At 36.8% G+C, this 21810-nt stretch overlaps 3 protein-coding genes and 2 pseudogenes across 6 annotated transcripts; 1 reads left to right on the forward strand and 4 right to left on the reverse strand.

Annotated features, from left to right (window-relative positions):
- The first annotated feature begins 908 nt into the window (after positions 1 to 908).
- LOC107932482 (uncharacterized) lies at positions 909 to 6279 on the forward strand. Of its 4 annotated transcripts, XM_016864492.2 has the most exons (4): positions 909 to 1432; positions 1569 to 5780; positions 5872 to 5921; positions 6021 to 6279. In XM_016864492.2, exon 2 carries the CDS (start codon positions 1673 to 1675, stop codon positions 5687 to 5689), a length of 4017 nt encoding a protein of 1338 aa, XP_016719981.1. In that variant the 5' UTR covers positions 909 to 1432; positions 1569 to 1672; the 3' UTR covers positions 5690 to 5780; positions 5872 to 5921; positions 6021 to 6279. The 4 variants fall into 4 exon arrangements, with proteins under 4 accessions (XP_016719981.1, XP_016719979.1, XP_016719980.1 ...); XM_016864490.2 differs by having other exon boundaries at positions 5872 to 6279; XM_016864491.2 differs by having other exon boundaries at positions 1630 to 5780; positions 5872 to 6279.
- A 419-nt stretch (positions 6280 to 6698) lies between these two features.
- Positions 6699 to 9415, reverse strand: LOC107932444 (subtilisin-like protease SBT4.5; annotated as a pseudogene).
- A 478-nt stretch (positions 9416 to 9893) lies between these two features.
- On the reverse strand, positions 9894 to 12978 carry LOC107932410 (subtilisin-like protease SBT4.3). Its single transcript, XM_016864389.2, has 10 exons — positions 12825 to 12978; positions 12653 to 12744; positions 12464 to 12555; positions 12131 to 12374; positions 11563 to 12049; positions 11387 to 11481; positions 11093 to 11308; positions 10898 to 11009; positions 10601 to 10814; positions 9894 to 10530 (listed from the first exon to the last, which is right to left on the reverse strand). The coding sequence occupies exons 1-10, from the start codon at positions 12918 to 12920 to the stop codon at positions 9980 to 9982; spliced, it is 2199 nt and encodes a 732-aa protein (XP_016719878.2). The 5' UTR covers positions 12921 to 12978; the 3' UTR covers positions 9894 to 9979.
- Positions 12979 to 13352: 374 nt separating this feature from the next.
- On the reverse strand, positions 13353 to 16441 carry LOC121203129 (subtilisin-like protease SBT4.4; annotated as a pseudogene).
- A 1043-nt stretch (positions 16442 to 17484) lies between these two features.
- LOC107932411 (subtilisin-like protease SBT4.9) lies at positions 17485 to 18933 on the reverse strand. The gene is made up of 3 exons (XM_016864390.2): positions 18842 to 18933; positions 18649 to 18747; positions 17485 to 18551 (listed from the first exon to the last, which is right to left on the reverse strand). Exons 2-3 carry the CDS (start codon positions 18677 to 18679, stop codon positions 17752 to 17754), a joined length of 831 nt encoding a protein of 276 aa, XP_016719879.1. The 5' UTR covers positions 18680 to 18747; positions 18842 to 18933; the 3' UTR covers positions 17485 to 17751.
- Between the last annotated feature and the right edge of the window lie 2877 nt (positions 18934 to 21810).

Here is a 21810-nt window from a genome sequence, read left to right on the forward strand (position 1 = left end):
AGTAATTTTAAGTATTGTATAAAAAAAAACCTATAATAAAATGCAATTTACATAATATGTTTTGGCTGAATCTCCACCATCCTATTTATTGTTCTTCCTAGATGAAAAACCATTGGTTGTATTCTTTGCATGGAATTGGCTTACATGTTTTGTGGTGAATGGAGGAGCTATGATTGCTGTGCGTTTCATCTCCATTCCTACCTTAAAAATTTGTTTAACTTGTCGTTTTGTCGTGTCATTACGGGGACAAGCGGAGCTTTCATTCACTGCTTTGTGCATTTCTCAACTGTGAATTGTTTACAAGCCATATTTCTATTTGACCCACTCTTGGTCTGTTGGTTTGGTTCCACTTCCCACTCACTGAATTAAGCTCTAACATTTTTTAATTATTTTTTTGGTTTTGTTTTTATAAAAATATTATGGATCAAGCTTTTGTATAAAAAAGTTAAATTATATTTTGTTATTCTATTAAAAATTTTATTTAATTTTATTGTTAAAAATGAATTCTTATACGTCAATATAAAATACACTTAACATGTTATGTGTTACTATTTAGTCATTATATCCGTTATATTAATTTTTAACAATAGAAATAAATAAAATTTTAAAAAAATTATTATTTAATGTAATATATAAAAATTATTTTACCTATTTTTAATAAAAGAGTAAAATCGAATCCACCATAAAAAAAATTAGCTTACTTGGGAATGAGTCCACCTCCTAACTAGACGAAAGACATATTATTAACCTAAGCATGGAAATAATAAAGGGCTAATATTGGAATTTCGAGTTCAAATAAATACATTTTTGTAATAAAAATGAATAGCGTATTTGGATATATAAACTCATTATTTATAAAAATAAAACAAATATGAATAAACGAACGCATAGCTGCGTGCATCAATTCTCAGTTACACTGGATCTTCATCAAAATTGAAGAAGACCGAAACGACGTCGAAGAAGCAAATAGCGCCTTAAGGGAGGGGACAGATCCAACGGCTGGAAACTTCCTAAATCATGCATGGGTTCGGTCTTCCCTCCTTTCTTTTCTCTTTCGCACTAACTCAAACTCAACTCACTGAGTCGAGTCACCCCCGTGTTCATTCTTTCTTTCTCTTTATCTTTCACTCTCTTTCCCTCACCCTACCCTTTTTCGTCTTTTTCTCCTCCAATCTCAATCCGACGGCTGCCATTCTTCCACGTCACACCGTCTTCTTCACCCCCCTCCCCCTTCCCTTTCTTCCATCTTCCTATTTTATTTAATTAACTCCCTTTAGGGTTTCCAAGATTTAACCAAATTCTAACCATTTTTTTTAAAATGCGTCTTTTTGTTTTTCTTTAATAAAGAAGAAAACGAAGAAATCTCCAAATCTTCAATTCGTCGACGCTCTCAATTTCACCGCAGATATTCTTCCTTTTCCTTTTAAATGAGGTGTTTTTCTTATTCTCAATTCCGTTTTAATTCTTCATTTTAATTCCATCATGTGTACCTTTTTTTTCCCTTGTTTTTATTCTTCTAACTTTTTTTTTTGTAATTTCAAAGTTTGAGAGTTTGTTTATTTGTTTAGGGTTTTGATGAATTGGCTGTATTCGGAAACCGTGATAATAAATTTTTAAAATTTTTGGTAGAATTGAAGATTAGAATTTTTTTCCCCTTTCTGGTCTGTTTGTCATGATGGCGATTGAGAAGAACAACTTTAAAGTTTCGCGGTTTGATTCGGAGTTTTCTGATAGTAGGGATACCACTTCGTCAACTGATGAGGATGAGCTTCAACGTCCAAGCTCAGCTATTAATTCTGATGGTGCTGGTGATGATGATGATGAAGACGATGATGATGATGAATTTGATGATGCTGATTCAGGAGCAGGTTCAGATGACTTTGATTTATTGGAATTAGGTGAAATGGGGGCTGAATTTTGCCAAGTTGGGAACTCGACTTGTTCCGTACCTTTTGATTTATATGATCTGCCTGGGTTGGAAGATATTTTGTCTCTTGATGTCTGGAATGAGTGTTTAAGTGATGAAGAGAGGTTTAGCCTGACTAAGTTTTTACCTGATATGGATCAGGATACATTTATGTGGACCTTGAATGACCTTCTTAAGGGTAATAATTTTCATTTTGGGAGTCCTATTAAGAAGTTGTTTGATATATTGAAAGGAGGGTTGTGTGAGCCAAGGGTTGCCCTTTATCGGGAGGGTTTGAATTTCTTTCAAAAGCGGCGGCATTACCATCATTTGAGGATGCATCAGAATAATATGGTTGCTAAACTTTGTCAAACAAGGGATGCTTGGCTTAATTGTAGGGGATACAGTATTGAGGAGCGGCTTCGTGTTTTGAATATTATGAGAAGTCAAAAGATTTTGGTGTATGAAAAATTGGAAGATGAGGATTCTGAATCCTCCGAAAGAGGTGACTTTGGTGAAGGCCTGTGGAGCAAAAGGGTTAAGGACCAAAAAGCTTTGCAGAAAAAGGGTCACCATGGGGTTGGTCCTACTTTAGAATCCGTTTCGCGAGGGCAGATGGTGGGTTTGGAACCATCAGAGTACAGGAAGCAGAATCCAAAAGGTATACTGAAGGCACGTGGATCAAAAATTCCTTCTGCAAAGGAGTTTGGTGGTGGTGTTTATCAAGGTTTGGATATTGATACTGAGCCATATGGTTTGCATGGAACCCTTCCTCAACATAAATGTAAGTCAGGGGCGGCAAACAGGACAAGGGATCAGATGAGGTTAGACGATGATGGTGACCCAATGTTTGGAACTAGTATTCAACAGGACCGACATGCTGTGCATGATAGCAAATCACTCAAATCTGGTTTATTGAGAGCAGGGAAGAAGTATGGCCTTTTAAGAGGGGAAGAATTAGCTGGTGACAGTTTCATGGCTTTGCCTCTGTCTTCAAAGCATGATTCGCGAGCCTATGGTAGGAACAGGAATGTGAATCAATTTCCTGATGCAAAAGTATATAAGTCAAAGCCACCAAACATGAGAACACCCTATGATTTTGCCAAAACGTCCAAGTATTCTGAAAATCATCAGCAATTTGCAGTTGGAAATCAGATAAAGCTTATGAAAGGCAGAACTCCACAATTGCCGCTGAAAGGGAGTCGATTTGACTTGTCGGAACGCACCGAACTGTTTTGGCAAAATAAGAACCAAGGGGAAGATTTTTCTGTGGATTCTTCAGTTAGATCTGATGATTGGAATATTAGGAGCAGGAAATGTAAAATGGGGCCAGAGTGTCCTGATAAAGCTTCCTTACAACATATGAATGACCGATTCTTGTTTTCTGATAATCGAATTAAATCATCACAAGAAAATATCAGAGGGAACAACGTGCAAAATGGAGGACCATTAATGGCTGTTTCAAAAGGTAGTAGAGCATTCCTTAAAAATGAAGAAACAGAATCTGACTCATCTGAACAGTTTGACGACGACGACGATAGCAATCCTCTAATGAGAAGCAAGTTTGATTACCCAAGTGGTGTCATGGAAGGTTCACGGCTGTCTTCATTGAAGTCTGGCCTTGATTCTAGAAAGATAAAATCTTCAAAGAAAGATACTATGGAGGATGGATGGCCTCTTGATGGAATCAATCGCATCTCCGAAAAGAGCTTTGGGGAAAATGTGTACGTGCCAGGAGTAGAAAGCTACTATTTTAAAGGAAAACAGAAGTCTAAGATGCATGAAATAAGTCCCTTGCAGAACTCTACTTCTAGAGCTTTGGGCAAGGTTGATAGGAAAAAGGTATCCAAGTTGAGCAAGACTGGCCAATTAGGAGAGAAACTTGGTGACAGATTAAAGATGTCCTCAACAAAGCCCTACCCTACTGAGAAAAGACTGAAAGGTGAAGTTGTCTATGATCATCCTATGTCTCAACGAGATTATCTGCTTAATTATCCTGTTGATGAGGAGGATGCTTCACCTGTGACACTACCATTGGCAGACGAAAATAACAGGCGTAGAACTGGGAAAAAAGGCCGGAGCATTGAAACATATGATTGTGGTGAAAAACCTGAAGCTTCATTGCTTGGGTGCAAGACAGGGAAGGAGTATGTGGGAGATGTCGACAGAAGAGGTGAAGATGGTAACCTGCAGTCTAACCTTCAGAAGCGAACTGATGATTCCCTTTCCTTGAAAAAAAAGGGAAAACGGAAATTGGAGGTTGATGCTGTTACCTCAGATATGGAAGCTTTGGAACCACATGGTGCAGAAGTGCAAGTTACAGATGTTGAGATGGAAATCAAACCACAGAAAAAGCCGTTTACTCTGATTACCCCTACAGTTCATACTGGTTTCTCATTTTCGATTATACATCTTCTTTCTGCTGTTCGCATGGGAATGATCACTCCACTTCCAGAAGATTCCTTAGAGGTTGGCAGACCCCGCAGGGAGCAGAATGGAAAGCAGGAAGGTGGTGTGAATGGTGTTCTTTCTTGTGAGAACACAACTACCGATAATCCGGATCAGCCTGTGCAAAGAAGTATACCTTCTCTTACTGTTCAAGAGATTGTTAATCGTGTAACAGTGAATCCCGGAGATCCATGTATCCTTGAGACACAAGAGCCGCTTCAAGATTTAGTTCGGGGAGTTCTGAAAATTTTCTCATCAAAAACAGCACCTTTGGGGGCAAAAGGTTGGAAGGCACTTGTTGCCTATGAAAAGTCCACAAAAAGTTGGTATTGGGTTGGTCCAATTATGCATAGCTCAATCGATCATGAAACAATTGAGGAGATGACGTCACCTGAAGCCTGGGGTCTTCCTCACAAAATGCTTGTCAAGCTGGTTGATTCTTTTGCAAATTGGCTAAAAAATGGTCAAGAGACTCTCCAACAAATAGGGAGTCTTCCTGCACCACCGCTTGAATTGATGCAAGTAAATTTAGATGAGAAAGAAAGGTTCAGAGACCTAAGAGCACAGAAAAGCCTTAATACCATTGGCCCAAGTTCCGAAGAAGTGAGAGCTTATTTCCGTAGAGAGGAGCTTCTTAGGTATTCTATTCCTGACAGGGCCTTCTCTTACACAGCTGCTGATGGCAAAAAATCAATAGTTGCTCCTTTGAGAAGGGGTGGAGGTAAACCAACTTCAAAGGCTCGAGATCATTTTATGCTGAAACGTGATAGGCCACCACATGTTACAATTCTTTGTCTTGTGAGAGATGCTGCTTCCAGATTGCCCGGAAGTATTGGCACCCGTGCTGATGTTTGTACTTTGATAAGAGACTCTCAATACATTGTTGAAGAAGTTTCTGATGCACAAGTTAACCAGATTGTTAGTGGGGCCTTAGACCGTTTACATTATGAACGTGATCCTTGTGTACAATTCGACGGAGAAAGGAAATTGTGGGTTTATTTACACAGAGAAAGAGAAGAAGAAGACTTTGAGGATGATGGTACTTCATCTACTAAGAAATGGAAGAGGCAGAAAAAGGATACTGCTGAACAATCCGATCAAGGAGCTGTAATTGTGGCTTTTCATGCAACCGGGAATCAGTTGGGATTTGATGATGATAAAAAGATGGAGACAGAGTGTGAGGATAGACAAAATCCGGAGGATAATGCTGACGACAGTCATGCATTGGAACAAGGTCATCCAATAACATGGGAGCCTCTTGACGCAAATCTTGTCCAGGAAGACAAATTGCTATGTCAAGAAAATTCTACAAACGAAGAATTTGATGATAATTGAACAAAAAAAAAAGATTTGATGATGAAACGTTTGGGAGAGAGAGACCAGTTGGACTCCTGAGTGCAAGCTAATTATGATCAAATTATCTCAGGTAATTTTCCAAAATTCTATGAAATATTTATATTTTTGCAGCCAACCAGATAATGGTTTAATATAGTGAAGGATTGTTTATATTTTTGCAGGGTCAAAGTCCAGCTACTGTAGAAGGAAGCATTTGTGATTCCCACTGAAGGTGTGTTATATGTTGGAACATTACATGTATAGTGATTCTAGCACAAAAAATGTTGATTAGAAAGTGACCTGATGATGCCCAACAATGTGTTTACTACAGGTGGATACTTAATGATGTTGATTTTGCATTTTCCATAAATATTTTTTTGGTAAGTCCAATTATAGATCATATGTTCGTTGAGCTTACAACAAATGCAGATTTGGCGTTGTAATGTGCCATAAAATGCATTGCCTGGTTGTACTTGCTTTTTGGTTCAGTTACTTGAGCATATAGCCAGGATAAGCAATTTTACATATTTTCTATGAGGTCTCAGCCTGTAATGTAAGAGATTATTGCAAATATATTCCAATTTCAAGTCTATTCAATCTTATTTTTTCAGAGTGATTGTAATAAACCAATTGCATTTGTGAAATAACTCCAATGGGAAAAAAATGTAAATGATTTATTTCAGTTCTAGATTACTATTTACTAGCAATTTTATATTGACACATGTGAGTAGACACTTAAAAATTCGGGCCACAAAAAATGATTTAACCTTTTTTTTCTTTGCATAGCCACTACAACCAAGGAACATATCTTCAATTTTTACTCATACCATATATGATTGTGATATATGACCATTTCAAGATATATTGTTCAGTATCTGATAACACCATTCTTTCTGCTGTATTTATTGTATATTTTTGCAGCTGAACTGATTATGTTCATAACCTTAATGACTAAGTAATCAATTTATAACTCTATTAAATTGGGTTTTAACCACATTTTTCTTCTGATTTACCCCACTAACATCATGTACTGGGAAAGTTTGTTCACAGAAAGATGTATATATTTATTAATAAGATTGAAAGAAATTGACTGAAGATTTCTAACATCATAAGTATCATCTGCCCGGATCAATGTTGCAGACACCATTGATCGTTTGTCCAAAGCTTTTCCTGAAACAGTAACATTGTAAGACTTCTTCTCTGTTAGAGACTTGAAAGACGAGACTTGAGGAGCCACTTTGATTTCGAGTTCCTATGGGGTAGCGATTGTTGCATTGTAAGTAGATCTTGCTACAGCAACATTTGTTACTGTTCTATGGAAAGTGACTTTGAATGGCTTGCCTGCTGGAACTAAAGCAGTGAGTGTAGGATAATTGAAATCTCTTGGCAACATTTTAGTAGAGTTCTTAGGACAAGAGGTGTAGTTTCCAGCTAATTTTTTGATGGAACCTTCATCATATCCAATACTGCATAAGAATCTTATGTTGTCGCCTTCTACGGTGTCGTATACAAGTCCAGGGTCAATGGCTTTTACAGGGTTGACATGTCCTGATCCGTAAGCAAATTCAGCACCTTGATTTCTCGGTGCATCCATTGAAAAAGCTTGGCAAAAGAAAACAAATGTAAGGTCGTAAACATGACATATGTTACAAATTACAATAATGGCAATGAATGATTACCAGTAGTAATAAGAGCAGATTTAATGGCTGAGGGAGACCAATGAGGGTGAAAAGTCTTAACGTATGCAGCTACACCAGCAACATGAGGACAAGACATTGAAGTTCCTGATATTATGTTGTATTTAACTCGCCTTGTATCTATTGTAGTCGTCGATGGTGAAGCAACTGGTGAATATGCAGCCAATATATCCACTCCTGGTGCACTTATATCTGGCTGCAACACATTTATGGAACCATTTAGTATACAAAACACAGGCAAAACAACGATAAAATCTGGGTTATCGGACCAATGCATGCCTTTAGAATGTCTGGTACAATGGAATTCGGACCCCTTGAAGAGAATGAAGCAACTATAGGAGCAAATTTATCTTTAGTTGTTTCACTTCTTAATATTTCTGCTTTAGGTTCTCTGTGACATAATGAGCAAAGCGTTAGTTTTATTTTGCCTAACATAAACAAAACCGATGAAATAATGACCCGAACCATCGATATGTACATACTTGGTGGAATTGAGGTAGGATATGACCGAATCATAGTCCTCAGAGCTTAAAGTTATAGCAGACAATGGGACAACAAATGAAACATCGTCCAATTCATATTTCGTATTAATCCTAATGCACCAGCATCGTAAGCTGCATCTACACCGTCCATCTCATAGCATAAGAGGATCTTGTTCTTAAACAATGTATCAAACATATTGCTTATGTCTAAATCTCTGTAAATCAATGAAAATGCAGGCTTGTCATGGAACTAACCTAGCACTGGCCTCATCGCAATAGGATGTTGCTTGCAGCCCATAAACCAATGGAACCTTTGTTGTATTAGACTAAATGAGTTAATGGATAATCCCTGCTTGCAAAGAGGAAACCATTAGTATCAAGTTAAAAGAAAAAAACTACGAGTATCGGAGCAACATAAGTAGAAAATACGATATTTCTTACAGTTAGTGTCTTCCCATTCCCAAGAATAACCTTCCACAAAAAGGTGATCAGTTGTGCTTGCAGCAAACGTAAGTATCCACGGTGCTGTACTCTCCAATGCTTGCAACCCTGCTGTACCACTATTGTCTGCTGATTGCATAACTAGTACTCCTTTCTCAGCTGCATGGAATGCACCAATGGCTATAGCATCGTCGTAAAACTCAGAGTTGATCTTATAACAGTTTCATGGCAGCTTTTGATGATGCCATTGCTGATGGAACCCCTCTCTTGCAGTTCCTTCAGCAAATCCATAGAAACTAGCATTCACTACGTTGTTCCCAGCTGCTGTGGATGCTGTATGTGACCCATGACCCTCTGTATCATTGGCAGAATCTGCGGTGTAAACTCGAGCTCTGATAAGCTTACTGAAAGATAAGCACCAAGTCATTATGAGGATCAGGGATATGAATAGTGGTCTGAGATTGGAAATAGTGGAATATGTTTACTTGTTACAAGTGAAGTTTTGGCCAACCTTACAAGCTCCCTTCCACTTTTGGGGTGGTGGACCAAAGCCTTCGTCGCTGAAGCTGTCCGACTCGGGACAGATTCCGGTATCAATGACACCAACAATGACATTGCTCTCGGCGGCAGCGTTACGGTTTACAGTTTGATTGTGTCCCAAGAAATCCCATGATCTTGTTGTATGAAGGTGAAAAACTTTACTTGGAAAAACCGAAACCACTCCTTTAAAGCCTGCATATAACGGCATTGGTGAAAACATATCATTAAGGCAATGCCATTGTGTTAAAAAGAAAAGACAGCTCTTCTTCTACCACTTACTTGAAAGTTTCTTTGCCTCTTCATTAGTTAGCTTAGCTGCAAATCCATTGAAGCTCCTTTTGTAACTTCGGATTAAGTAATTTTCCACAGAGCTGCAGAGAAGAAAAAATAAGGATCGATCATCATACTGATGGACCAACACTTTGGCTTAGGCATCAAAGGACATCCTCTAAAAAAATGGCTTCCTACCTGTGTTTAGAAAGTGCTTGAAGCATATTGGAATGGTGAGATGAAGCAATGTAGTCTCCATCAGGAAGTGGTCCCAAGTATGCAATGTAAACCTGCATCATATATGATGATGGTCATCATCGCACATTATTATAATTCATGAACCAGTTCCATATAAACATTGTTAAAAATAGTTTTCTATCTTCATGTATAGCACCAGAGCGAAGGATTACACAAACTGTGATAATAAAAAAAATGTCAAGAAACACCAAGAAACTTGATTTTGTCATTTTTTTTCTATTTGTTTGATAGTATGCATAAAATAGAAATTATAACTGGTATTTATAGTGAATTGGAACATATCTGGGTTACTCATACCATATATGATTGTGATTTATGACAATTTCAAGATATATTGTTCACTATCTAATAACACCATTCTCTCTGCTGTATTTGTTGTATTTTTTTGCAGCTGAACTGATTATGTTTGTAACTTAAACGACAAAGGAATCAATTTATAACTTCATTTTTCTTCTGATTTACTCCACTTAAAAATATGGGGTGTTGCAAAAATCATGTATTGGGAAAGTTTGTTCATAGAAAAATGTAACTAATATTTTATTAATAGATTGCAAGAAATTGACTGAACAAATAAAAACAGAATGCAGACTCAATCGTGTGACTCAAACAGCCCCACGGACACCTTCATATGTGTGAATAACGATCGAACTTCTAACATTATGAGTACCATCTGACCATATCAATGTTGCAGATACCATTGATGTCTCACCCAAAGCTTTGCCAGAAACAATAACATTGTAAGACTTCTGTTCTGTTAGAGCCTTGAAAGACAAGACTTGAGGAACCACTTGGATTTCGGGTTCCGACAGGATAGAGATTGTTGCATTGTAAGTAGATCTTGCTATACCAACATTTGTTACTGTTCTATGGAAATTAACAGTGAATGGCTTGCCTGCTGGTACTAAAGCAGTGAGTGTAGGATAATTGAAATCTCTTGGCAGCATTTTAGTACTGTTTTTAGGACAAGAGGTGTTGTTTCCTGCTATATTTTTTATGGAACCTTCATCATATCCGATGCTGCATAAGAATCTTATGTTGTCACCTTTTACGTTATCGTATACAAGTCCAGGATCAATGGCTTTTACAGGGTTGATATGTCCTGATCCATAAGCAAATTCAGCTCCTTGATTCCTCGGTGCATCCATCGGAAAAGCTAGGCAAAAGAAAACAAATGTAAGATCGAAAATGTGACATATGTTACAATAATGGCAATGAATGATTACCGGTAGTCATAAGAGCAGATTTAATGGCTGAGGGAGACCAATGAGGGTGAAAAGTCTTAACGTATGCGGCTACACCAGCAACATGAGGACAAGACATTGAGGTTCCTGATATTATGTTGTATTTAACTCGCCTTGTATCTGTTGTGGTTATCGATGGTGAAGCTACCGGTGAATATGCAGCCAATATATCCACTCCTGGTGCACTTATATCGGGCTGCAATGCATTTCCAGAACTATTTAGTTTACCGTAAAAAAGCAAAATAACAATAAAATCCGAGTTCTGGGAGAAATGCATGCCTTTAGAATGTCTGGTACAATGAAATTAGGACCCTTTGAAGAGAATGAAGCAACTATAGGAGCAGATTTATCTGTAATTGTCTCACTTATTAATATTTCTGCTTTAGGTTGTCTGTGACACAATGAGCAAAGCATTAGTTTTATTTTACCTATCATATGACAAAATAATGACCCAAACCATCGATATGTACATACTTGGTGGAATTCAGGTAGGATGTGACCGAATCATAGTCCTTGGAGCTTAAAGTTATAGCAGGCATTGGGACAACATATGCAACATCGTCGAATCCATATTTCGTAATTAATCCCAATGCACCAGCATTGTAAGCTTTGTCTACACCCTGCATGTCATCGCATAGAATGATCTTGTTCTTTACCAAAGTTTTATTCAGGCAATTAGGGAAACACAACCTGAAAAGGACCAACAATGAATCACACATGCGGCTTATATCTGAATCAATCAAAATGCAGCTTGTCAATGGAACTAACCGAGCACTGAACTCATCGCAATCGGATGATGCTTGCATCCCATAAACCAATGGAACCATTGCTCTATTAAGACTAAAAGTGTTTATTGAAAGCCCCTGTTTGCAAAGAGGAACCTATTACTATCAAGTAAATAAACTACGAGAGTCAGAGCAATTCAAGAGCGATATAGTTCTTACAGTTAGTGTCTTCCCATTCCCAAGAACAACCTTGTTGACAAAATGGCGGTCCATTGTGCATGTGGCAACGCTAAGTATCCATGGTGCTACACTTGCCACCGATTGAAACCCTGCTAGACCACTATTTCCTGCAGATTGTACAACAAGTACACCTTTCTCGGCAGCATGGAAAGCACCAATAGCTACAGCGTCACTGTAGAATTCAAACACAAAGAATGATCCTAATGAAGCTGTTATAAGATCAACTCCATCAGCAATGGCATCGTCAAAAGCTGCCAAGATGTCTTCTGAAGTACATATACCATTGCATACTTTATATGCGGCAATCCTTGCTGATGGAACCCCTCCTCTTGCAGTTCCTTCAGCAAATCCATAGAAACTAGCATTCACTACGTTGTTCCCGGCTGCTGTGGATGCTGTATGCGATCCATGACCCTCTTTATCCCTGGCAGAATCCGTGATGTAAACTCGAGCTCCGATAAGCTTACTGAAAGATAAGCACCAAGTCATTATGAGGATCAGGGATATGAATAGCGGTCTGAGATCGGAAATAGTGGAATATTTTTACTTGTTACAAGTGAAGTTTTGGCCACCCTTACAAGCTCCCTTCCACTTTTGGGGTGGTGGACCGAAGCCTTCGTCGCTGAAGCTGTCCGATTCCGGCCAGATTCCGGTATCAAAGACACCGACAATGACATCGCTCTCTGTGGCATTACGTTTAACAGTTTGATTGAGTCCCAAGAAATCCCATGATCTTGTTGTATGCAGGTGGTAAACTTTACTTGGAAAAACCGAAACCACTCCTTTAAAGCCTGCATATAACGGCATTGGTGAAAACATATCATTAAGGAAATGCCATAGAGCTAAAAAAAAAACAGACAGCTCTTCTTCTACCACTTACTTGAAAGTTTCTTTGCCTCTTCATTAGTTAGCTTAGCTGCAAATCCATTGAAGCTCCTTTTGTAACTTCGGATTAAGTGATTTTCCAGAGAGCTGCAGAGAAGAAAAAAAAAGGATCGATCATCATACTGATGGGCCCACACTTTGGCTTAGGCATCATAGGACATCCTCTAAAAAAATGGCTTCCTACCTGTGTTTAGAAAGTGCTGAAAGCATATTGCAATGGTGAGATGAAGCAATGTAGTCTCCATCAGGAAGTGATCCCAAGTATGCAATGTAAACCTGCATCATCATACATTATTACAATTCATGAACCAGTTCCAGATAACATTGTTAACAATCTGTCACTGAAAAATACTTGCCTTTCTATCCTCCTGTACAGCACCAGAGCAAAGGCTTATACAAACCATGAGATTCACAAAAATGTCGAGAAACACCAAGAAACTTGATTTTGTCATTTTTTTTTTTCAATTTGTTTGGTAGTATGCATAAAACAGAAATCATAACTTGTATTTTATAGTGAACTGGAAAAATTGAATCTTATATCCAATTAACTGGAGTATTTAAATTTTTTGTCTTTGTATAGCCACTACAACCAAGGAACTAATCTGTCAATTTTTACTCGTACCATATATGATTGTGATATATGACCATTTCAAGATATATTGTTCAGTATCTGATAACACCATTCTTTCTGCTGTATTTATTGTATATTTTTGCAGCTGAACTGATTATGTTCATAAATTTAATGACTAAGGAATCAATTTATAACTTCATTAAATTGGGTTTTAACCACATTTTTCTTCTGATTTACTCCATTGAAAATCTCGGGTGTTGCAAAAATCATGTATTGGGAAAGTTTGTTCACAGAAAGATTTATATAATATTTATTAATAAGATTGAAAGAAATTGACTGAAAATATATATAACATAAACTGAAAACAAATAATAACAATTGCAGCAGGTTCAATCATGTGACTCAAACAGCCCCAGAGATAGCTTCATATGTGTGAATAACAACTGGATTTCTAACATCATGAGTATCATCTGACCATATCAATGTTGCAGACGCCATTGATCTTCCACCCAAAGCTTTTCCTGAAACAGTAACTTTGTAAGACATCTTCTCTGTTAGACACTTGAAAGACAAGACTTGAGGAACCACTTTGATTTCGAGTTCCGACAGGGCAGCGATTGTTGCATTGTAAGTAGATCTTGCTACACCAACATTTGTTACTGTTCTATGGAAAGTGACTTTGAATGGCTTGCCTGCTGGAACTAAAGCAGTGAGTGTAGGATAATTGAAATCTCTTGGCAACATTTTAGTAGAGTTCTTAGGACAAGAGGTGTTGTTTCCTGCTATTATTTTGATGGAACCTTCATCATATCCAATACTGCATAGGAATCTTATGTTGTCACCTTCTACGGTGTCGTATACAAGTCCAGGGTCAATGGCTTTTACAGGGTTGATATGTCCTGATCCATAAGCAAATTCAGCACCTTGAGTCCTCGGTGCATCCATCGGAAAAGCTAGGCAAAATAAAACAAACGTAAGATCGAAAATGTGACATATGTTACAATAATGGCAATGAATGATTACCAGTAGTCATAAGAGCAGATTTAACGGCTGAGGGAGACCAAAGAGGGTGAAATGTCTTAACGTATGCAGCTACACCAGCAACATGAGGACAAGACATTGAGGTTCCTGATATTATGTTGTATTTAACTCGCCTTGGATCTGTTGTAGTCGTCGATGGTGAAGCAACCGGTGAATATGCAGCCAATATATCCACTCCTGGTGCACTTATATCAGGCTGCAAAACATTTACGGAACTATTTAGTATACAAAAAACAAGCAAAACAACGATAAAACCCGAGTTGTCAGACCGATTCATGCCTTTAGAATGTCTGGTACAAATGCATTCGGACCCCTTGAAGAGAATGAAGCAACTATAGGAGCAAATTTATCTTTAATTGTTTCACTTCTTAATATTTCTGCTTTAGGTTCTCTGTGACACAATGAGCAAAGCCTTAGTTTTATTTAGCCTAACATATACAAAACCAACGAAATAATGATCCGAATCATCGATATGTACATACTTGGTGGAATTGTGGTAGGATATGACCAAGTCATAGTCCTTGGAGCTTAAAGTTATAGCAGACAATGGGACAACAAACGAAACATTCTCTACTTGATATTTTGTAATTAATCCTAATGCACCAGCATCGTAAGCTGCATTTACACCGTTCATCACATCGCATAGAACGATCTTGTTCTTTACCAAAGTTTTATTCAGGCAATAGCTGTAACACGCCCTGAAAAAAAGACTAATAATGTATCAAACATATTGCTTGTCTAAATCTTTTTAAATCAATCAAAATGCAACTTGCCAATGGAACTAACCGAGCATGGGCCTCATCGCAAGAGGATGTTATTTGCAGCCCATAAACCAATGGAACCTTTGTTCTATTAAGACTAAAAGAATTAACTGAAAATCCCTGCTTGCAAAGAGGAAACCATTAGTATCTAATAAAAAAAAAAAAAACTATGAGAGTCGGAGCAACAGAAGTAGAAAATACTATATTTCTTACAGTTAATGTCTTCCACCCATTCCCAAGAACGACCTTGTCAACAAAAAGGCGATCCGTTGTGCTTGCAGCAACGCTAAGTATCCACGGTGCTACACTTGATACTGATTGAAACCCTGTTGTACCACTATTGCCTGCAGATTGCAAAACAAGTACACCTTTCTCGGCTGCATGGAAAGCACCAATGGCTACAGGGTCCTCGTAAAGGTCAACTGGAATTTCTAATCCTAATGAAACTGATATAAGATCAACTCCATCGGCAATGGCATCATCAAAACCTGCCAAGATGTCTTCTGAAAGACACAATATACCACTGCATACTTTATATGCAGCAATCCTTGCTGATGGAACCCCTCCTCTTGCAATGCCTTCAGCAAGTCCATAGAAACTAGCATTCACTACATTGTTTCCGGCTGCTGTGGATGCCGTATGAGTTCCGTGACCCTCCGTGTCCCTAGCGGAATCTGAGTGGTAAGATCGAGCTCCAATAAGCTTACTGTAAGATAAGTACTAAAATATCATTACTAAACAACAAATACTGAATCAGGGATTTGAATAACAGTCGTCCGATTGCAAATTTACTTGTTACAAGTGAAGTTTTGGCCACCCTTACAAGCTCCCTTCCACTTTTTTGGTGGTGGACCGAATCCTTCATCACTGAAGCTATCTGATTCGGGCCATATTCCAGTATCAAGGACACCAACAATGACATTACTCTCAGCGGTAGCATTTCGTTTAACAGTTTGATTGAGCCCCAAGAAATCCCATGATCTTGTCGTTTGAAGGTGATAAACTTTACTTGGAAAAACCGAAACAACCTCTTTAAAGCCTACATAACAAAGCAATGGTGAAATCATATCATTAAGACAATACCATTGAGTTTTAGAGAAAAAAAAAAAAGACAGCTCTTCTTCTACCACTTACTTGCAAGTTTCTTTGCCTCTTCATTAGTTAACTTAGCAGCAAATCCATTGAAGCTCCTTTTATAACTTTTGATTAAGTAATTTTCCACAGAGCTGCTGAGAATAAAAAAACATGATCCAAAACCGGCTTAGTCATCAACAAACGGAGTGACCCCACGTACTAAAAGGGAACCAGTCTTGATCATTGCCGATTACAGGTCCTACCTGAGTGCAGAAAGTGATTGAAGCATAGCGGAATGTTGAGATGAAGCAATGTCCTCTCTATCAGGAGCAGCTCCCAAGTATGCAATGTAAACCTGCATGACCACATTATTACAATTTAAATAATCAGAAATTCATTTCAAAGATATAAAAAGAAGACAATACTTACTTTCCTGTCATCCTCTACAGCACCATGGCAATGGCTTATAGAAAGCATGAGAATCACAGTAATGTCAACAAACAGTAAGAAATTTGACATTGCCATTTTTTTTTCTCTTTTCTAGAGAGTAAGTATAAAAGAAAACATAAGTGGTATTTTATAGTGGATTCAAAAGATTGAATCTCATATCGCATTAGCTGGAGTTTTAATTTTTTTTCTTTCCATAGTCACTGCATCTTTGGAAATGTATCTGTAAACTTTTTTCCTTACCATATTGTGATTTATGATATATTTTTGTATAAAATATTACTATTATTAGATTGTTTTATAAAATATTACTAAATTTTTCTATAAAAATTGATTTTCTTATCATAGTGGTTTCAGTGCTTAGTGCATACATAAAAAGTTTGTTGTACAAAGAAAGTTGGTGGAAGTGCAAGCCAAGCTAGAAATTGTTTTCAAGGAGCCGAAATGAAATTTTAATTTTTAATAGTTTAAATTTTTATCAATTTTAAAGAATTAAATTAAATTTTTATAATTTTAGGATGGTTAAAGTGTAATAATACCTTTATTAAATTAAAATTTTAAAAATTTCTAAAAGGTCTAAATAACATTTTTCCATTTTAGGGGGTTCCCCCTTGCCAACTCCCCCTAAATTCGTCTCTAGGTAAGTGCAGAGGAGATAAAAGACGATGGTTAACTTGGATTTGAATGTGACAATGAAATAAAGGACGAGTTTGTTGTATGATCTTATTTAAGTTAATATGGTGAAAAATAATTTTAGACTAAAATATAAATAAAGCTAACTTCATGATTAAATCGATTTTATTTTATTCGCTTCAAAATTAATTTTATTTGACTCGATTTTAAAAAAACTTAAATCGATTTAGAATGATAAAATAAATCTCGTCAACTTGACTAATTCGAAAATATTCACTCAATTCGATCAAATGCTCATCCCTTTGTCTAAGGGTTACAACAAAGGGCTAGTAGAGCCCGACCCCCCTAAAATGGTAAATTTATGTTTTGACCAAATATATAATAAATTTGTACTTTGATCCTCAAAACGATACAAATTTAATTTAATCTTTTGAAGATTACAAAGATCTAAGCTATTAAAATGATAAAATTACATTTTAACTATTATAAAATTATACAACTTACTTCTTCTAGCCCCTAATTTTTATTTTTATTTTGCTTTTACACCTTATTTCGGACAAATACACAATTTTGATTAATGGTATATGTAAACAACTTAATAATTAAAATATTTAATTATAAAAAATTTAATTACTAAATAAAAAAATTTAATAGTTAAATGATAAAAATAAAACAGAATCAATAGTTTAATGAGTAATTTGCCCTAAACCCAGGTCATCGATCAATGCCAATACTTCTCTTCATCTGAATCCTCCATTACGAGTAATCGACGGCCGCTACAAAATGACGATCCGTTGTGCTTGCAGCAACGCTAAGTATCCACGGTGCCACACTTGCCACCGATTGAAACCCTGCTAGACCACTATTGCCTGCAGATTGTACAACAAGTACACCTTTCTCGGCTGCATGGAAAGCACCAGTGGCTACAGGGTCACTGTAGAATTCAGACATAAAGACTGATCCTAATGGAACTGTTATAAGATCAACTCCATCAGCAATGGTATCATCAAAAGCTGCCAAGATGTCTGAAGTACACCATATACCATTGCATGCTTTATATGTGGCAATCCTTGCTGATGGAACCCCTCCTCTTGCAGTTCCTTCAGCAAATCCATAGAAACTAGCACTCACCACGTTGTTCCCGGCTGCTGTGGATGCTGTATGTGATCCATGACCCTCTGTATCCCTGGCAGAATCCGTGGTGTAAACTCGAGCTCCGATGAGCTTACTGAAAGATAAGTACCAAGTCATTGTGAGGATCAGGGATATGAATAGCGGTCTGAGATCGGAAATAGTGGAATATTTTTGCTTGTTACAAGTCAAGTTTTGGCCAACCTTACAAGCTCCCTTCCACTTTTGGGGTGGTGGACCGAAGCCTTCGTCGCTGAAGCTGTCCGACTCGGGCCAGATTCCGGTATCAGTGACACCAACAATGACATTGCTCTCAGCGGCAGCATTACTTTTAACAGTTTGATTGAGTCCCAAGAAATCCCATGATCTTGTTGTATAAAGCTGATAAACTTTACTTGGAAAAACCAAAACCGCTCCTTTTGAGCCTGCATATAACGGTATTGGTGAAAACATATCATTTAGCAATTCCATTGAGTTAAACAAAAAGAAGAAGAAGACGAAGAAAGACAGCTCTTCTTCTACCAGTTACTTGAAAGTTTCTTTGCCTCTTCATTAGTTAGCTTAGATGCAAATCCATTGAAGCTCCTTTTGTAACTTCAGATTAAGTAATTTTCCACAAAGCTGCAGAGAAGGAAAAAGAAAACGATCGATAATCATAGTGATGGACCAACACTTCTGCTAAGGCATCAAAGGACATCCTCTAATGGCTTCCTACCTGTGTTTAGAAAGTGCTTGAAGCATATTGGAATGGTGAGATGAAGCAATGTAGTCTCCATCAGGAAGTGGTCGCAAGTATGCAATGTAAACCTGCATCATCACACATTGTTACAATTCATGAACCAGTTCCAGATAACATTGTTAACAATCTGTCACTGAAGAATACTTGCCTTTCTATCTTACTGTACAGCACCAGAGCAAAGGCTTATACAAACCATGAGATTCACAAAAATGTCTAGAAACACCAAGAAACTAGATTTTGTCATTTTTTTTTCTATTTGTTTGATAGTATGCATGAAACAGAAATCATAACTTGTATTTTATAGTGAACTGGAAAAGTTGAATCTTATATCCAATTAACTGGAGTATTTAAATTTTTTGTCCTTGTATAGCCACTACAACCAAGGAACTAATCTTTCAATTTTTACTCATACCATATACGATTGTGATATATGACCATTTCAAGATATATTGTTCACTATCTGATAACACCATTCTTTCTGCTGTATTTATTGTATATTTTTGCAGCTGAACTAATTATGCTCATAAGTTTAATGACTAAGGAACTAATTTATAACCTAATTAAATTGGGTTTTGTTAAAGATATTCTCAAATTCTTGTTAAATAAAAATACAAGTGGCAAGATAAGGGATCTACGAGAGCTGCACAAGTAAAATCTGTATAGAAGTATTCTTTTGCATAACTTCTATTTGACTTTAATTAGAATAAAGTTTTACAAACCTATAAATAGACGTAGTCGTCTCTCCTCTTGTATTAATTTGAATTCGACATAACGAATTTTTTTCTTCTCTATCCGTGATTTTTTCTCAAAAGGGTTTACACGTAAGATCTGTGTGTTCTATTTTTCTCTCTCTTTTCTTACCATTATCGACTTTCTATTTTTTATAGGTTTTAACCATATTTTTTCTTCTGATTTACTCCACTAAATTTATAACTTTATTAAATTAGGTTATGACTTTTTTTTTATTTAAATTCGGTTTTTCAGTTAATAAAATACATAACAGTTTTATTAAATACTCTTTTGAAAACTTTCATGGTATCAGAGTTAGGTTAAATTTCCAATAACATCATGGTTAAAACAACCTTCACTGGAGATAAGAGATCCAACAACCAAACGAAGGTAGAAAGTTCTACCGTTGAAACAACTACCGAGAGTGCAATGACTTAAGGGACAGAGGTGTCTTACCTCTCTTTTCAGTTGACATCTCACAAGCTGAATGACAAGATTTATCTCGAATGGTCGCAGTCCGTAAAGTTAGCAATTGATGTGCGCGACAAAGTAGGTCATTTAATTGGAGAAGTCAAGCAACTACAGGTGGGCGATCCAAAGATGAGTAAGTGAAGGTCAGAAAATTCTATGATAATTGCATGGCTTATTAATTCAATGGAAGCATCCATAGGAAAACTTTTTCTTTTTCTCCCGACAGTTAAAGATGTTTGGGATGCTGTAAAAGACACCTATTTGAATTTAGAAAACGCTTCACAAATCTTTGAGTTAAAAATAAAACTCTGGAAAGCTAGACAAGGGGTAAAGGAAGTTATTTTTTATTATAACGAGATGATGTCTTTTTGGCAAGAACTGGATCAGTGTTATAATGATGAACGGGAGTGTTCCGGAGATAATGTAAAAGCTATGAAAAAGAAGAGATTGAGCAAGCTTATTTATTTCTAGTTGGTTTAAATAAAGAATTTGATGAAGTAAGATCTCAGATTCTAGGAAAAAAAACTGCTTCCAACACTCCATGAGATTTTTTCTGAGATTTGGAACTCGAGTATGTAAGCTCAAGAAATCTTTGTTGGTCTAAAGCAGTCTCCTCAAGCTTGGTTCAAACGGTTCACTCAGGTTGTTAAAAAACAATGTTACTCACAAGGACAAGCTAATCACACAATGCTATATTGACACTCACAAAGAGGTAGAATAACAATAGTTTATGTCGATGATACCATTCTTACAGGAGATTATGTGGATGAAATAAGGCGTCTCAAGGAGAATCTAGCATTGGAGTTTGAGATCAAAGACTTGGGTCATTTAAAATACTTTCTTAGAATAGAAGTTGTTCGATCAAATAAGGGTCTTGTAGTTTCTTAGAAAAAATGTGATTGATCTTTTAAAAGAGGCTGGGATGAGTGGTTGCCGCCTAGTTGACACACCAATTGATCCAAATGTAAAATTTGGAAATAAAGAAAGAAGATTACTTGATAAAGGGCAGTGCCAGAGATTAGTTGTTAAGTTAATTCACTTATCACATACAAAGCCAGACATAACTTTTTGCAATAAGCTTAGTGACTCAATTTATGCACTCCTTAATGGAGGAACATGAAGAAGCAATGTTTCAGATTCTAAGATACTTGAAGAGTTCACTTGACAAGGGCTTATTCTTCAAGAAATCTAAACAAAGAGGAATTAAAGCTTATAGGATGCATACTGTGCAAGCTCAATAATAGATAGAAGATCTACATTAAGATACTGTACATTTGTTTGGAGAAACCTTGTAACTTGGCGAAGCAAAAAATAAAATGTTGTAGCAAGAAGTAGTGCATAGGTTGAGTTTAGATCAATGACTCAAAGAATTTTTGAAATGATGTGGTTAAAAAGAATTAAGGAAGAGTTGAGGGAGCTAGTAACTTCACCAATGAAGTTATATTGTGTTAACAAAGCTGCCATTAGTATTGCTCACAACACAATCCAACATGACAGAACTAAACATGTTGAGATTGATGACACTTTATCAAGGGGAAGATTGAACAAGCCCAAGTGTGCATGCCGTTTGTTCCTTCAAAACAATAAATTGCTGACATACTCACTAAAAGGCTCTTTAAGACAAGCTTTGATATTCTTGAAAAGTTAAGCATGATTGATATATATGCACCAACTTGAGGGAGGTTGTTGACATATGTAAAACCCCATATATTTTGGGTAGATAAATCTTAAAATAAAAACAATTA

Source organism: Gossypium hirsutum, chromosome D08, assembly GCF_007990345.1.
Source record: "Gossypium hirsutum isolate 1008001.06 chromosome D08, Gossypium_hirsutum_v2.1, whole genome shotgun sequence".
NCBI classification, from domain to species: domain Eukaryota; kingdom Viridiplantae; phylum Streptophyta; class Magnoliopsida; order Malvales; family Malvaceae; genus Gossypium; species Gossypium hirsutum.

Excerpts from the sequence above, each read along its gene's own strand:
- LOC107932410 (XM_016864389.2), bottom strand. The coding sequence starts at position 12,920 with ATGACAAAATCAAGTTTCTTGGTGTTTCTCGACATTTTTGTGAATCTC. Across the intron at positions 12,375-12,463 it reads AGAGGCAAAGAAACTTTCAA|GCTTTAAAGGAGTGGTTTCG; the intron begins GTAAGTGGTAGA and ends CGTTATATGCAG. Across the intron at positions 10,531-10,600 it reads ATCTGCTCTTATGACTACCG|CTTTTCCGATGGATGCACCG; the intron begins GTAATCATTCAT and ends TCTTTTGCCTAG.
- LOC107932411 (XM_016864390.2), bottom strand. The coding sequence starts at position 18,679 with ATGAAGAGGCAAAGAAACTTTCAAGTAACTG. Across the intron at positions 18,552-18,648 it reads AAGAAACTTTCAAGTAACTG|GCTCAAAAGGAGCGGTTTTG; the intron begins GTAGAAGAAGAG and ends CGTTATATGCAG.
- LOC107932482 (XM_016864490.2), top strand. The coding sequence starts at position 1,673 with ATGATGGCGATTGAGAAGAACAACTTTAAAGTTTCGCGGTTTGATTCG.